This window comes from Sardina pilchardus, chromosome 7, assembly GCF_963854185.1.
Source record: "Sardina pilchardus chromosome 7, fSarPil1.1, whole genome shotgun sequence".
Classification (NCBI taxonomy): Eukaryota; Metazoa; Chordata; class Actinopteri; order Clupeiformes; family Clupeidae; genus Sardina; species Sardina pilchardus.
The window spans coordinates 2,710,500-2,727,467 of record NC_085000.1 but is presented as its reverse complement, the minus strand read 5'-3'; the positions used below and the strand labels follow the sequence as shown (position 1 = coordinate 2,727,467).

Genomic DNA, 16,968 nt, shown 5'->3' with positions numbered 1-16,968 from the left:
GCTTCTTGCTTTAATTAAATGGGTTTAGTCATCAGTGTTTATGTACAGGAAAATAGGAGGAGAACGGGGTTAGTACAATAGCCTGTGGATGTCTGGATTTAGGAGTAGAGGTGGTGCATTATGGGTATTATGTGGGATATTCTCAGTCCATCCCCAAAACAAGCCATGCAGTTTAATTTCACTTCAAAGTTTATTTGACATCAACAGCACTAGAGTACAGCTCATTCTCATATATTTTTTTTTGTTGTTGTTTGTTTTTCGCCCTCTTCGTCAGTACGCCCTTGACAACCCTGCCGTACATTAAAGATCTTTAAACAGACAGAGTTGACAATCTTCAAATACATGGTTACAGAATGACATCACAATGCATCGTTCGAGTCCTCTAGTGCTGGCTACGTTTTGGCACAGATACAATTTGAAAGAAGATTGCACCAAAAAGAGTGAAGAAGGGGGTGGGTGGGGGCGCGTCGTCTGTACATGACCTCACTGCTGCATTAACAGTGCATCATTGCTACCAACTTCAGTTGAAGCACAAATCCTCCATTTTTTTTTTGCTCTGTAATCTTGGCTGCTGAAATATCAGAATGATATGAAGCGATTTCAGCCAGCCATGTTTTTATTATTATTATTTATATATAGCTATATATATATCTGGGACAAGGACCCCTGAACAAAATACTACAGAGCAATGTGGAGGTAAAGGTCTCACCTAAAAAGTGGAAAATTAGAAAAATTTCTAGAGGGTACAACAAAAAGCTTTCACGGGTTTTACAAATGTTTGCAGATAGTTGCAGATGCCAAGTGATGCTGTGACTCATTTAGAAGGTCAGATGAAATGACGCCCTAATTGTAAGTAGTTCAGAGTCGTACTGTACCTTCCCTCAGCTGTTATCTGCAATATTTGATCATACTCGACAAATTGCTCCAGTAAACAAAGACATAACTTAAACCTTGATAAAACTTGATATTTAGTTGATTGGACATCCTGATTTCATCCCATCCTCATACAAAGACAAACTGCAAAGACCCTGTTCTACATGTCAGATGTCATAGAAGATGCTCAAGATAGGACTGCCTTCATACAAAGCATTTACCCACAGAAAAGGGGCACAGATAACAAGTTCCAACTCCCTGTTTACTTCAGGCTATTCAAGATTATAATAACACTGAGATTTGGATTTGTTTTGCTGCTCCAGATTGAAACAAATGTAAGAGATGTAGTTCATTCAATACGGTCAAACATTTCCAGGGTCCCCCTAGCAGTCGAGAGGGAATGGTGTTGGATACTACAGTAGTCGTAGATCGTCCACATAGCTGGGATAAGTGGTGACTGGTTGCAGCGGGACAGAAGTTCTTAAATACACAACATGACATGTTCACTGTCCAGTGTAATCTTGCCTTCTCATTGATGGATGTTCTCTCAGCTGCAATGGGTTGGGGGTGTTTTTAGCAGAGAAGTGTAGAGCCCTGATAGGCTTTTTACTTGGTATTTTGGGGTGTGGCTATACAGTATATTTATATATTCTGAACTGTGTGGATTCCAACCAGTTTGAAGGGAATACGGAGTGGTGCACTTCAAACGTTATTTTTCTGACTCAAAAATAATAATGAACAGGATGTAAATACTCAATTCAGCATCAGGTCTTTCACTCTTCCCCCCCACCAAGGCCACTCCATGACAGTTCAGAATCAAGATGCTTTCCTCAGAGATGCACTGGATGAAGATGCAGTCCAGTCGACTGCCTGCTTCTCATTCAGTAAGTCTGAAAAGAGTCACGTCTCCTCCAAGCGTGAGAAAGGGTGGGTAGGAGGGGACACGTCAAAAAACGGCTCGCGTAGCTTCCAGGCACCGTCAGGAGGGGAATGGGAGGAGTCGGGTGGGGTAAAGGGGTGCGAGGAGAGGAGGTTTTTCTTGAGCGTTCCAGCCCCTGCTGTCCTACTTCTCTCTGTAGTGGAGCAGGTACATCTTCAGTGGCTCGGGCAGAGGCAGGCTGAGGATCTTCTCCCTCAGCGGGTTCACCTGAGTCTCCATGAGCAGGACGCTGCCCTCCCTCCTCCCGACCTCGTCCTCCTCCTCTTCCTCTTCCTCCTCCTCCAAGGCCGCGGCGGCCGCCGCCTCCTCGTTGTCCTGCACGCGCTCGCACACGGCCCGGCAGATGTTCTCGTCGCCCTCCTCGTCTTCGTCCTCGTCCTCGTCCTCGTCGCTCCCGGACTGGTTGTTGTTGTCGTCCATGGGTCCGGGGATGAGGCGGGTCATGAAGACGTAGCGGTTGGTGAGCAGCGAGGTGGCGTCGCGGTGGTCGCGTCGGCGTTTGTGCCGGGAGCCGGCCCTTCCACCGGCCGCACGGCGCGGCGGGGGCCACGTCCCCGAGAGGCTCTTCTTCAGCAGGTGGCGGATGGTGATGCGGGACAGGTCCTGCAGGCTGCGCACCTCAAACATGGGGGCTGCGGAGAACCGAGAACCACATATTATAGTATTTAACACTTCACTCACTGATGGAGAGAACATATCTGCTTTAACACTTCACTTACTGATGGAGAGAACAACATCTACTTTAACACTTGATTCACTGATGGAGAGAACCACATATCTACTTTAACACTTCACTCACTGATGGAGAGAACCACATCTACTTTAACACTTGATTCACTGATGGAGAGAACCACATATCTACTTTAACATTTGATTCACTGATGGAGAGAACCACATGTCTACTTTAACACTTCACTTACTGATGGAGAGAACAACATCTACTTTAACACTTGATTCACTGATGGAGAGAACCACATATCTACTTTAACACTTCACTCACTGATGGAGAGAACCACATCTACTTTAACACTTGATTCACTGATGGAGAGAACCACATATCTACTTTAACATTTGATTCACTGATGGAGAGAACCACATGTCTACTTTAACACTTCACTTACTGATGGAGAGAACAACATCTACTTTAACACTTGATTCACAGATGGAGAGAACCACATATCTACTTTAACATTTGATTCACTGATGGAGAGAACCACATATCTACTTTAACACTTCACTTACTGATGGAGAGAACAACATCTACTTTAAGTCATTGCACGAGAAAACCAGGCAGAACAAGCAGGAGGTGGGAAGAAGGGGGTCGGCCAAATCGGCTCATACTTTGTATATGTGATAAGTATGTGGAACTATGAACAGCCATATACTTAAAACCCTCCAGCTGTTTTTTGTTATGGAGTTCTGGGACCCCTCTCAGAGACCCTCAAAAATCCAACAATTCATGGATGAAAATGACTGAAATTGCCATTTCTACCCTGATTATCCTGATAAAGATATGAACACGAGCTTTATGTTTCCATAGAGCTTAGGTAGAATAGTTTTAAAGACCAAAAGGTGCACTAGGGGGTTATCTGCACCACTGAAAGCAGAATTTTCATCCCTCTAAAATTGGTCATTTTTAGGAGGCATTATCTCACATTCGCAGTGGCTTTGGTGGATGGTTTTACTGTTGCTGGACAGAGGAACATCTTCTGATTCAAAAACAATGGTCGTCTAATTGGGCCACACATAATGTGCGCCGTGCCAGGAGGGTCTTTCCGGTATTTTTTCGGATTTTGGAGTATAATAAACCAGGTAATAATATCTCACTATAGGGTAATTTATGGTCAATTTTTGTGTCACTGTATGACAAATTGTTAAAGAAAGTTTTAATTAACTAGAAAAGCACTCAAAGAGTGCAGACCTCTGCATGCATTGATGCTCTTGGTTGTCATACATTTGAAACTAGACTATTCAGATCGTCACCGAGTGGCCATACCATGCCATTACATCGCAAACATCTGGCATTAAATCTGTTTGTGATGTAATGCCATGGTATGGCCATGTGATGGCGATCTGAATATGGTTTATCATAGGCCAAAACACGACAAATTCTTTTTGAATCAGAAGATGTTCCTTTCTCCAGCAACAGTAAAACCATCCACCAAAGCCACTGCGAATACGAGATAATGCTTCTTAAAAATGACCGAAATTTAGAGGGGGGGACATTCTGCTTTCAGTGGTGTAGATAACCCCTCGGTGCACCTTTTGGTCTTTAAAACTATGCTACCTAGGCTCTATGGAAATATAAAGCTTATGTTCATATCTTTATCAGGATAATCAGGGTAGAAATGGCAATTTCAGTCATTTTCATCCATGAATTGTTGGATTTTTGAGGGTCTCTGAGAGGGGTCCCAGAACTCCATAACAAAAAACAGCTGGAGGGTTTTAAGTATATGGCTGTTCATAGCAGGCTTGTGCACAATTCCGAATTTTAGAATTTGCCTCCATTCAATTCGTGAGTTGGAATTTGAATTGAATTGGCCCCACCCCACAGGAAGTTGAATTTGAATTGGAATTGGAATGACAGGAATTGGAATTCAATTCATGGCAATTCAAAACAAATTCACATGTCACATAACAGGAAGAATGTGTTGAATCTCACATACATTCAGTTCAGGGAAAATTACATTGGAAATGTAATTGATTACTGTTTTCAATTATAAATTGTGTGTTTGTTGAGATCATATCTGACATTTTGTGAAACTTAATGGTTAAACACTGCAAAAAAGGGTGTCTAAAAACAAGATAAAAACACTAAATCTGAGGTAAAAGGTACTCAAAACAAGTGAAATGTTCTGTCCATGCAGCAAGATAATTTCAATTGACAAGATTTTGTGAATTAAGATAAATAAAAAAAATCTAGCAATAAGCATGTCTACAGAGGTATTTGGAAACTTAACATAAGCTGAAATTGCTGTTTTTAAGATTACTTATAAATATATTTTTTACATCCCCAAAATAAGTAAAATATACTTAATATAAGCATAAAATGCTGGTTGTAAAATTAGGTTACTTAAATAGCCTCAGATTATATTCCTTTTGTTTTGGAAGAATATTTTCTGGACTTTTTGCCTTTATTCAGATAGGATAATGAAGATAGACAGGAAGCGGGTAGGTGTGTGAAAGAGTTGGGGAGAGATTCGGATTTGACCGCAGATGAGATTCGAACCGGGTCCACGTGGGTAGTTGGACAACTACAAGGTACTAATGCTGTAACCTGTTGCGCCACAGTACCACAGCTTGTGGCAGGTCTAGATTACGTATATTTAAAGTTGTTACATAAGTTGTTATAAGCATAAACTGCTGTTTTAAAATGATATCTTAAATCTTAAATGTCATCTTAAATTAAGTCAAATTAATTCAATTCAAACTCAAGAATTGAATTGGAATTTAGGAGTCATTCTCAATTCAATTCTGAATTTTGCACAAGCCTGGTGTTAAAGTAGATGTGGTTCTCTCCATCAGTGAGTGAAGTGTTAAAGTAGATATGTGGTTCTCTCCATCAGTGAATCAAGTGTTAAGAGTCATTGCATGAGAAAACCAGGCAGAGGTGGGAAGAAGGGGGTCGGCCAAATCGGCTCATACTTTGTATATGTGATAAGTATGAGGAACTATGAACCAGGCTTGTGCAAAATTCAGAATTGAATTGAGAATGACTCCTAAATTCCAATTCAATTCTTGAGTTTGAATTGAATTTGAATTGAGGTCAAAAACAGGTTGCAGAATTACAATTCGAATTTGAATTAAGGGAAGTAGAATTGAAATTCAATGAAATTCAAATCAATTCATATACATAATATAAGGGTACGCTGCAAATTATTTGATTCTTATCAAGATGAAAAAAATAGATTAGAAGTGTTAGATCATTTATATTGTTTGAAGTGTTCAACTTTACACTATCTTAATAAATCAAGCACATCTTTTTTTTGTCTCAAATAGGCATGAAATCTTAAAATGAGGTAAATACTGTTAAAATGAGATCTTTTACATCTCTCCCTCAAATTCTCATCAAAATAAAGCTTGTTTTAAGTGACAAGAAAATTTGACTTAATTTAAGATGACATTTAAGATTTAAGATATCATTTTGAAACAGCAGTTTATGCTTATAACAACTTATGTAACAACTTTAAATATACGTAATCTAGACCTGCCACAAGCTGTGGTACTGTGGCGCAACAGGTTACAGCATTAGTACCTTGTACTTGTCCAACTACCCACGGGGACCCGGTTCGAATCTCACCTGCGGTCAAATCCGAATCTGTCCCCAACTCTTTCACACACCTACCCGCTTCCTGTCTATCTTCATTATCCTATCTGAATAAAGGCAAAACGTCCAGAAAATATTCTTCCAAAACAAAAGGAATATAATCTGAGGCTATTTAAGTAACCTAATTTTACAACCAGCATTTTATGCTTATATTAAGTATATCTTACTTATTTTGGGGATGTAAAAATTATATTTATAAGTAATCTTAAAAACAGCAATTTCAGCTTATGTTAAGTTTCCAAATACCTCTGTAGACATGCTTATTGCTAGATTTTTTTATTTATCTTAATTCACAAAATCTTGTCAATTGAAATTATCTTGCTGCATGGACAGAACATTTCACTTGTTTTGAGTACCTTTTACCTCAGATTTAGTGTTTTTATCTTGTTTTTAGACACCCTTTTTTGCAGTGTTTAACCATTAAGTTTCACAAAATGTCAGATATGATCTCAACAAACACACAATTTATAATTGAAAACAGTAATCAATTACATTTCCAATGTAATTTTCCCTGAACTGAATGTATGTGAGATTCAACACATTCTTCCTGTTATGTGACATGTGAATTTGTTTTGAATTGCCATGAATTGAATTCCACTTCCTGTCATTCCAATTCCAATTCAAATTCAACTTCCTGTGGGGTGGGGCCAATTCAATTCAAATTCCAACTCATGAATTGAATGGAGGCAAATTCTAAAATTCGGAATTGTGCACAAGCCTGTTTAACACTTGATTCACTGATGGAGAGAACCACATATCTACTTCAACACTTCACTCACTGATGGAGAGAACAACATATCTGCTTTAACACTTCACTTACTGATGGAGAGAACCACATATCTACTTCAACACTTCACTCACTGATGGAGAGAACAACATATCTGCTTTAACACTTCACTTACTGATGGAGAGAACCACATATCTACTTCAACACTTCACTCACTGATGGAGGCCATTTTAGAACAGTGTAGAGGACAAAATAGCACTCATATCCATACATATCTCCAAATAAGACCCCTTTTGATATGAAGGGATCCATTTCATCAATGCCTATGTTCTCTAGGCAACAATGAACATTACTTAAGATCTTCACGACACCTAGCTACTGACCACTGACTAACAGAGATAGGAGATAGGATCTGGCATCTGAGTGTGAGACAATTCAGACATTGATCTTGTGCAATTTTCATTTCAAACTTGATTACAATGTAGTAATAATAATAATAACAAAACATTTTATTTACCCAAGGTTGTTTACAGTGAAAAATAACAGTAAATATAAATCTAAGTTATAGTACTCACGTAAAGGCACTGCCCTGGGTTTTCCATTTTGGTTGTGTTTTGGCAGGACGAGTGGGGCAAAGGACACAGCAATAATCTTCTTAGTATCCCAAGAGTTGTAGCCTGTCCTGGTGATCTTGGTTAGCTGACAGCAGAAGGGGAAAAACATTTTTGTTTGATCTGGAAATGTCCTCAAACAATATTGTGTGTGTGAGAGAGAGGGAGATAGAGATTGGTGTGTGGCAGTGGTGTAGTCTAGTTTGCTGTAGTAGGAATGTTGTGATATTGTTTAGGTATCCTGTAGTGCCCAGGGAGAGACAGGTGGAAGAGGGCTGACTTATTGAACAAGAATTCTCAAAATTCTGTCACAAATGTATGTTGATACACATCCTTGGATATTTAAAGTGGTTATAGTGAAATTGTGATGCTTTTAGGTATGCTGCATAGACCTGCATATCACATACACTACACCACTGATGTGTTGTGTTTATGATAAGGTGACCAGACGTCTCCGGTTTCAAGGGACAGTCCCCGTTTTTGGTTGCCTGTCCCCGGAAAAATACTGAAAAACTACCTATGTCTCTGTTTTTTAAGATACAACTTGAATGTATTTCAATCAGATTGAGTCAAACTGAAAATGTCCCTGCTTTTTTTGGGATTATGTCCCCAGTTTTGGTCTCGGGACATCTGGTCACCAGTTTATGAGTGTGTGTGGCAGGCCCAGTGGTACCTTCTCCTCCAGAGGCAGAACCAGGATCCCTCCCACTTTGAGCAGGTTCTTCATGTAGTCCTCGTGCTCCTTCTGCACTCCGGCTCCACAGTACACTCTGTCATACTGCCGGGACTCAGGTGCAATCTCCAGACAATTCCCAACCACAAACGAGGGCTCACAAAACTCAAACCTGGAAGCACACCAGTCATCTGATTAGCGATTGTGTCTGCTCTCTAATACCTTATCCTCCAGTGCAGTCGAGGCCAAATATGTTTATGATAAATGTTGGATATTAACTGTCACATCTCAATCTTTGAGGAAATAAAAACTAATCCTCAAAGGTATTTCTATCTGCATAATGATGTTAAGACAATAAGATGCAGCAGCTACAGCACATCAATCTCCCCCTCTATCTGATGGTTACTATCAGAAATATATAATGGCTTCACATATGGTCATATGTGGAATGTAGACACTGTAGACTAGCTGTCAGTGGTTATAATGAGGAACTCAAGTATACTATCAGAAATATGAAACATGTACACACCTGTCAAAGCTGTCACTAGTTTTAATAAAGAACTCAAGTTTTTGATAGGCGTACTCAATCACATCTGAATGCAGTTCCACCCCGTGGTTCACTCCAAATGGACCTGGTAAACAGATAACAGATAAATCATGGATTTCTGTACACATTCAATACATTAATATAGCTACAATCTAGCCAATTACAGTGGCAGAAGAATTGATTGATCCCAGTATTTGATTGATGCAAGATGGTTCTAAATGCATAGACCATTTGGAGATGAAATGTTAGATTCATATTTCTTTCCACAGATCATCCACATGATATGCCCATTTTGAAAAAATTCGCCTCATTTATATGCTTATATTCAAATGATTTTAAAATCATAAAACTATACATTTATTTACAGAGTAACACACTGATGATACTCAATACTTACTTCAAATGGGAACTTTTGTTCAACCCACAAGTAATAGCTGTGTAATATCAATAGCAGGCCCAATTTGTTTTACTAAAAACAAATTGTTTGTTATTAATCTTCCTGAAATTACGGCACAGAGGAGAGACAGTCAGAATCTCACCTAGGATGAGGCCCACCATGGTGCTCAGGTAGCCCGTGCCGCTGCCCAGGTTCAGGAAGGACAGGCCCGGCTGCAGGTCCAGGGCCTCCATCACCTCCGAGTAGATGCAGGGCGCCGACAGGTGGATGTTCCCATGCCTCCAGGCCAGGTCCTTGTAGGCACTATCGCGGAACTCCTCCAGGTAGTAGTCGGCGCGGTCGATAGCCCGGAAGGCCTCCTCCACCAGCTCCGAGCGGATGTACTGGGCCTCCTTCAGGTTGTCGATCAGCTCGTCGTTGTCCTCCCCAGCACTCACAGCCCCACCCATCGTGTGTCTGGGAGAAGGGTATCTGGATGCTGCAACAGTATTTTAACAAATATATCTGTTCACTTATAGGTTACTTTATTCACAGTGACTCACAGCTGACTTTTTTTTTTTTTTAAGGAGTGACTCATACAGTACATTTTCTTTGGGTGAATTAGGATGTCATGTTGATAGCTAGCTATTCTTTGCTCTAGCCCAGCTGCAGTAATAGGCCACAAGATAGTGGATACATGGTCTTTGTCTGTTAAAGAGAGTTGAAAGGGACAGGTAGTCAGACTAGCACACTGTTTTTAATTCTGCCTGTCTTTTATAATGCAAGGAGAGAGAGCACATTTTTGCAGTGATTGAACCAGCAATTATTGGATGTGGTTCATTAAAAAGTGATGGTGTCAAAATATTCTTTATTGAAGTAGTCGTTTTGAAGCCTATTTTTTTTTAAAGATATTTTACAAATGAGTGATATAATGACCGTATTAATCTCATTAAATTCCATACTTAATGAGCTGAGTTCACGAAATAAAACACATTGGCTGTAACATCTGCAATTAGACTAGGCCTACTCCTATGACATATAGAATTTGTTGTGCACACCTGTTGCAGGCGTCGACCATAACATAGATTTTCGCTGTGCTTTATTATCAAATATCAAACTTAATTAAATATTGAATATCAAAATAAAATAGCCTACAACAGCTTGTTATATTTGAACAGCGGTGGATATTCTTTCATACATGCAATTAAATGTGAATAAGCATGAATAAACAATATGCTCATTTTAATAATACATCAGTAGAGAGGGAGAGAGGGAGCGGCTCTTTCATCGGCCGCCCGACGCATTGAAGGAGACAGAGAGAAAAATATGATGATGAACACGCTGGGTAAGAGACCTTAGTGCAATATTCATCGCTATTAAAAAATGCAACACATCGAATTGAACTTGTTTTAAGCAGTTCTACTGATATCCAGACGGTGGTGCAGCTGAGCTTGGAAGGGCAAACTTCCCCAGAGACGCTACCTCAGGAACTGCAGAACTGAGAAATATTTCCCACCAATCAACGCAGACTCAAAATGCAGCTGCGCCATTGAAAAACAAGCCATTGTGTAACTAAACTTGTTTTGTTTCTCTTGTACGCTGCACACAGTGCCCACAAACAAGCCCACACTTGACACAGATCAGCTAAAACATGATTTGCACAAGTCAGACAGGTTAAATTTGGATATTGTCTACCGGTTAGTTGAGGTAGCTTAATACCCAACCCACTTTCGTCCGCAAAATGTCATCTTACAAAGGGTTACTAAAGTAGGGCACCGCTGATAAAGGCTAATACAGTTGTGCAGGCGGCCTTTGTCAAGCTTTACAAAGCATTCGTCTGGTCGACGATATGGACAGTTGTCCAAAAATAACAGGTAAATTATGATCACCGTGTCAAACAAAGAAAATAGTCACGAGCAACACAAGCGTTTAAGGCTAGATTGTAGTCATACCTTATGCGTTGACGCTTTGTCAACGTTGTGTAGGCTAGACAGTGTGCGTGGGGATCACCTTCTAGCTTTTCTTTTCCTTAGATTTCCTACCCATAAACATTCAATGCAAGTGGGTACAATGCTACATGTAAACATTGACCAGCTGACACTGACGTCACGGACAAAAACACTCGGGACTGTAGTTTCTTTTTTCTTTCATTTCTAAAATTCTTCTTTTTTTCGTGAAATTTCACAAAACCATTTACGTAATTTCGCACGACCAAAAATACAAGGGATTCATTAAAAAACGTGAATAATTTAAATTCAAAACTTTTCGTCATGCATGTTAAACCATCATTCTGTTTTACTTTGGTGCTGATGTTAGCCAATACACAACGACAGCGTCATAACACTCTGCCGTTTGGTGTCTGCGCCTAAAATACCCTGAAATATGAAATAATTATTTATTGGTTCGCATAGATGCTTTTTTCGGGTGCATTCTTCTTCCAGTCTTACCCAGATCATCCAGTAGATGTCATCATAATACATCGTCATTAGGCCTAGATGCTCTCTTTTTGGTCTAATTTCTTATTTTAGGACTGAATCTTCATGATAGTGAATTGTCACTTGTTTGTAATTCCATAGGCCTATAGCTTATTCTATGACAGCATGTGCACGCACATAATGTAGGCCCATTTATTTTGTTCACAACTTCTGAAGCATAATTACCATGTAACTATGAATTGTAATTAACAGTCATTACGCTGATGTAGGCAATAGAATTCCCTTTTATTTCAATATCAACAGATGGGCAAAGACTATTCATATGTAGCAATCACTAGCACACAACATTTACAAAATAAATATGCAACAAGATTTCCATTCATTTTTGTTCTTAAATATTAAATAAATAATAAATACATAATATCTATTTATCCCACATCATTGTGGAGGGTGTGAAAAATACTTTATGGAAAACATAACTGATTAAATAAAGAAAAAACCTTTAAAAAAGAATATCAAAAGCTGTTAGTTACAAAATATTTGCACTTAAAAAAGGAGATTAAAAATCCCGTTCTTTAAAATAAATAGAAAGATATATAAAACAATTTATTGTTAATACTTTAAAATATTGTCTCCTTTGAAACATCACGACAGAGGACAATTGCTTTCTTCTCACTGACAGATAAAAACGGCGTGTGTAGCATTTTGTTCGGTAAAAAAAATAAAATAATAAATTAAAGACAATAAATAGACATTAATGAATAAATAGGGAAAACAATCACATAACATTGATAAATAATATTAAACTTACATCTCAGATCATCAATCCAAATATTCATTTCATGATAATAATAATGACACTACAAACTATTCATATAAGTGCAACGTCTATGCTCATAAATACTATAAATATTACTAGATGGAATGCCTTTACACTAACTATGGGACAACAGTATTATTGTACAAGACACATAGGGCTCTGCAGTGCTGCATTCTAAGTCTGTTTTAATAGCAATTTAGAAAGGGGGGTCATTCGGCATGTCCCTAGATTGCAACACATGCACACACACTCACACACACTCACACACAAACACACATACACACATACACACACAGGCGCTCGCACACACACAGAGATTCACGCCCACCAATATCCATACACACAAACACACACACACACACACACACACACACACATATAATTTGTTGCTCCTGACAACCTGCATGCGCTGAGGAGAGTAAGCAAGGCAGGCCAGGGTCGATTGTTGTTCTAAAAGTCAAACAGGTAGTGGGTTCAAGAATCAGCGTCATTTGTTAAGGTCAAGTCTGTCCATAAGGAGAGGGGGCTCCAAAATCACACTTTTTTTGAGAAAGCAGCATCATTGAATTTTGGTCCTTATTTGAAAAATAAGCATCAGTTTCTCTTTTACACGAAGGGCCATCTACATAACGTACATATATCAGACCTGAATACCAATTCACAGTTTCTTTCTTTTTGTTTTTCTTTTTTTTAGTTTTTTAGTCGTGGTGAACACAGCACAGATCTGTTGCTTTCTTCTGTCCCTTCCCGTACTTGTGGTAGCTCGTTCACCTCAACTTTTCCCCGATTGTTCAGCCTCCTTTTCAGCCTTCCACTTTACACCTCGATGCCCTTCACAGCCTGGTTGATGGACTCCAACAGGGCTCGGTTTTCTGGGTTCTGGTAGCACTCCTTGTTGGTAAACATGTGCGTAAGGGTGTCCACGTAGGAATCAAAGTTCTGTTCCGTCATCGGCTCTTTCTGAATACAGAAACAAAAGTGGGGGAACAAAAGTTGTGAGACATGGTGGCTGGTGAAGGTGGCTGTCATTGTGTGTTTCTCCTCACTATGGGTGAACATGAACTTTATTTTTGCTTTATAAGCGCACACAGTTTCTACTGATAGGCTATCTGAGGTCAGCATAGCAGCTAATGTTTTTTTAACACTGCAGTTAGGGCTTTATTCCCTTAATGTGGGGTTTGAGCTGCCATGAAAGTGTGTGTGTGGTGTGTGTGTGTGATGGACTGATGGAGGACATTATATTTGTGTGCATGCATGCCATCAACTCAACGCACACACACACACACAGACAAAACACACACACAAAAACACACACACACACACACACACACACACACACACACACACACACACACACACACACACACACACACACACACACACACACACACACACTGTTTGACTCTTCTACTGACTCTTCGGCCTGCCTGTCCGACTCACCATATGTGGAATCCGGATGTTGGCCAGACTGCGGATGAGGGCCTGGCTGAGGCCAGACAGCTCCACGAAGAGAGCCTCGTTCCTCTCCTCGATCAGCTTGTTCTCCTCCTCCATGCTCTTCAGGTTCTTCTCCATGGAGGAAATCTGGGGAGAACTCGGATGGGTTAGCCCAGCAGTAGCATCAACATGACGTCTCGAGTCGACCATTGCTATCACTGAGTCACTGAGCTACTGCATCGCTCTGAGTCATCGAGAGAGCTGCAACATGATGTTCCTTAGAGTGCGACTGTCTGCTAGTTCACACACTTACAAACATAATAATATTAACATATTATGTGGAGTTGAGTGAAATAAATTAAATCAAATATACAAACCTGCAATAAGAGAAATTGATTATATTCACAGCTTAATATTACTGCTTTGTATCACAGGAGCTAACAATAAGCTCAAATTACTCAAATTCTTCATGGAAAACACACTAATAAAAGCATGAATCCTATATGATCAGGAGAGAGATTACTCAGGTGAGGGAGATTACTCAGGTGAGGGGGGGTTACTCAGGTGAGGGGACTGACCTGTGTGTGCAGGTTGGCCATGTCATTCTCCATCTCTGAGTTGGACTCACTAAGTTCATTAATCTCTTTGTTCAGCTGCTTTATGTCCTCGTCATTATCCAGGACTGAAAGAGACAAACGATAAAGATTATGAATAAACACATACTACAGGGTAACCAACAAAATACACTAATAACTGTGGCACAGCATGCAATCAATCATTTCAAAATCACAATTGTTTTTCTTTTTTAACCACATAAACATATCTTTAGCATTATTTTGTCAAACATAAGCCAAATTAAAGGCACATTGTCTCATTAATCTCATGGTATGTGTTCTTTTTTTAAAATGTATTGATATAAATATTGATATTGTATTGGTCTTACCATCACTGGCTCTGAATTTCTTGCTGATGTACTCATCTCCAGGTAGCTTGCCCCTCTTCTTATTGGCCGATGCCCTGGGACAGCCCGATAAACTGCAGGTAAAGGGGGGGAAAATGCATCAGTTTTGTGGCATGACCTGCTGAAATCACTCCTCAGAGTTACATCACCCAGCGGCAGATGCACAGCTTCCACTTCACCGCTCCACCACAGCAAAGAACTTTTCCTGACCCACTCTGGAGTTACGAAACCAACCCTGTTTTACGCTACTTACACGGAACACTTATGGCTCAGGGCTTTGAGTTGGGCCTGCTGATCTAAATTTTCTCTGCCTCCCTCCTCGAGTCTCTGTGGTGTGTTTATTTCAAATTTATTCCTGAACACTAGTTCTAAGGTATATATATATATATATACATATATGTATAGGTCCAGTAAATGTATTGCTACCACTTCACATACATCGACAGTCTTGCCTACAGAGAAGTAAATATATAAATAATAAATATGAAAATATTCTAAATATAAATGCATGTGTATGGTCTATGAATATTTACCTGCGGTGGGTGAGGAAGCTGCCATTGGCGTGGCCCGATCCATCACATCCCGGCGTGGGGCAGGTGGGGCCCTCTGTCTTGAAGGCCTTCCAGGAGAAGGGGGTGCCGTTCAGCATACCCTCCTTCTGGCGCTTGGCAGCCAGTGGGCACCCGTAGGCGCTGCGGTGAGTGGCGTACTTCCCGCTGATGTGGCCCATGCTGTCGCAGCCTGGCACTGGGCATCTGGAAAGGAGAGACGGGTTGATTTGGGTGGCACTTGCACTGGCAGTGGGAAGAGGACTGAGGAGAAAACATGCACACAGCTAAATACACACACTTCAATACAGTTTACATTTATTCATTTAGCTTTTATCCAAGGCGACTCAGAGTTATGTTACAAGGGCCACTACGCTACCACCACCCCAAATACTCTATGAATCGAACACTGTATCTCTAATAAAACTGACAATGCAGGTCAATGCAACAACAAAAATATATATATATTTATCATTTATATATTTAACCAAAATATTTCAGCAGCACTGTTCAAAATGATGAAACAAAACAACAAAAAAATAAATAGGTAACATTTTATGAGCTGTTTAGTGATGGTTAATTAACGGCACGTGGAGAGAGGCTATTTAGAGTTGGCATAATCACACTGAAGCTCATTTGAGCTGCGCTCGGGTCTTACTTTAAGAGTTCAGAGTCCTCTTTGTCATCCTTTGTGGGGGTGGTTTTCACTCCTCCCTTTTTGGCACGAGGGCATCCAGATAAACTGCCAAAGGAGAAGAGAAGAACATGTTCATTATTGTGTGTCTGAACAAGTGATTCATTAATGTCCAGAGAGGCATTTGAGTGTATGAGCAAGCAACACGAGAGCCATAAGGTTACCTTCTGTGAGAGGCGTAGTTCCCTGTGATGTGTCCAGATCCGTCACAGCCTGGCGTAGGACATCTAAAGAGGTCAATAAGTTCAGAGTTAGAGTGCACATACACACACACTTAAACCAAATCAATGACAGCCACATCCGGGAGACTGAGACATTGCCTTAATGTGATATTTATGCATTATATTCATGTGCTGTTTATATTCATTAAACTACTACTTTATGCTATGCAGATCCGTAGAAGAGTAGCTTCCACTCATTGGATCCAAACCGAATTAGCAAAATCAAATATACAGTACAAGTCTGGTAACAAGCCCACAATATGTTAGGCTAAAGGCTACATGCATAAAAGGCTCTTCAGGTAACTCATTTATTTCCGGTGGAGCGTTAACTGTGTTGCGGCATCTTCAATATTATGCTCCTTGCATCTCCAGCACTGATTATCTTGTTTGCCCAATAGCAACAATTTGAACACACACACAAATCCTTCTTTAGATGCAAGAACCAAGCGGGTCCATGCAGACACTAATTACATCAACAATAGCGTCAGGTTCAAACACACCTGGCTCCACCGCGGAAATAAACGAGCTACCTAAAGAGCCTTTTATGCATGTAGCCTATCATCAAACTACAAAATATGCTCTCATCCAGATCAACTATGGGTGTGCATTCACAAAGGGAAGTGAATAGCAGCGTATCAAGGGTGAAAGGAGTGAGAGTTCAAGTGCAGTGGTCAGTTGTGGTCAGTGAGGGGGCACACAGGGCAGTGCAGTGCAGTGCAGTGGAGCAGGAGGAGAAGCTGAAGATGCATTAGAACACAGCAAACGTACTTCAGTTCAG

General features: G+C 40.2%; 2 protein-coding genes across 2 annotated transcripts in view; both read right to left on the bottom strand.

The window, feature by feature from the left end:
* Window positions 1–171: 171 nt before the first annotated feature.
* Window positions 172–11,155, bottom strand: pcmtd2a (protein-L-isoaspartate (D-aspartate) O-methyltransferase domain containing 2a). The gene is made up of 6 exons (XM_062540316.1): window positions 11,027–11,155; window positions 9,238–9,573; window positions 8,681–8,783; window positions 8,152–8,323; window positions 7,443–7,566; window positions 172–2,445 (listed from the first exon to the last, which is right to left on the bottom strand). Exons 2-6 carry the CDS (start codon window positions 9,542–9,544, stop codon window positions 1,937–1,939), a joined length of 1,215 nt encoding a protein of 404 aa, XP_062396300.1. The 5' UTR covers window positions 9,545–9,573; window positions 11,027–11,155; the 3' UTR covers window positions 172–1,936.
* An 812-nt stretch (window positions 11,156–11,967) lies between these two features.
* Window positions 11,968–16,968, bottom strand: part of myt1a (myelin transcription factor 1a) — an 18,823-nt gene continuing 13,822 nt past the window's right edge. Inside the window, 5 exon segments of the mRNA XM_062540311.1 lie at window positions 11,968–13,289; window positions 13,770–13,913; window positions 14,345–14,448; window positions 14,710–14,801; window positions 15,261–15,482. Coding sequence (XP_062396295.1) covers window positions 13,146–13,289; window positions 13,770–13,913; window positions 14,345–14,448; window positions 14,710–14,801; window positions 15,261–15,482 — 706 coding nt within the window. The 3' untranslated portion in view covers window positions 11,968–13,145.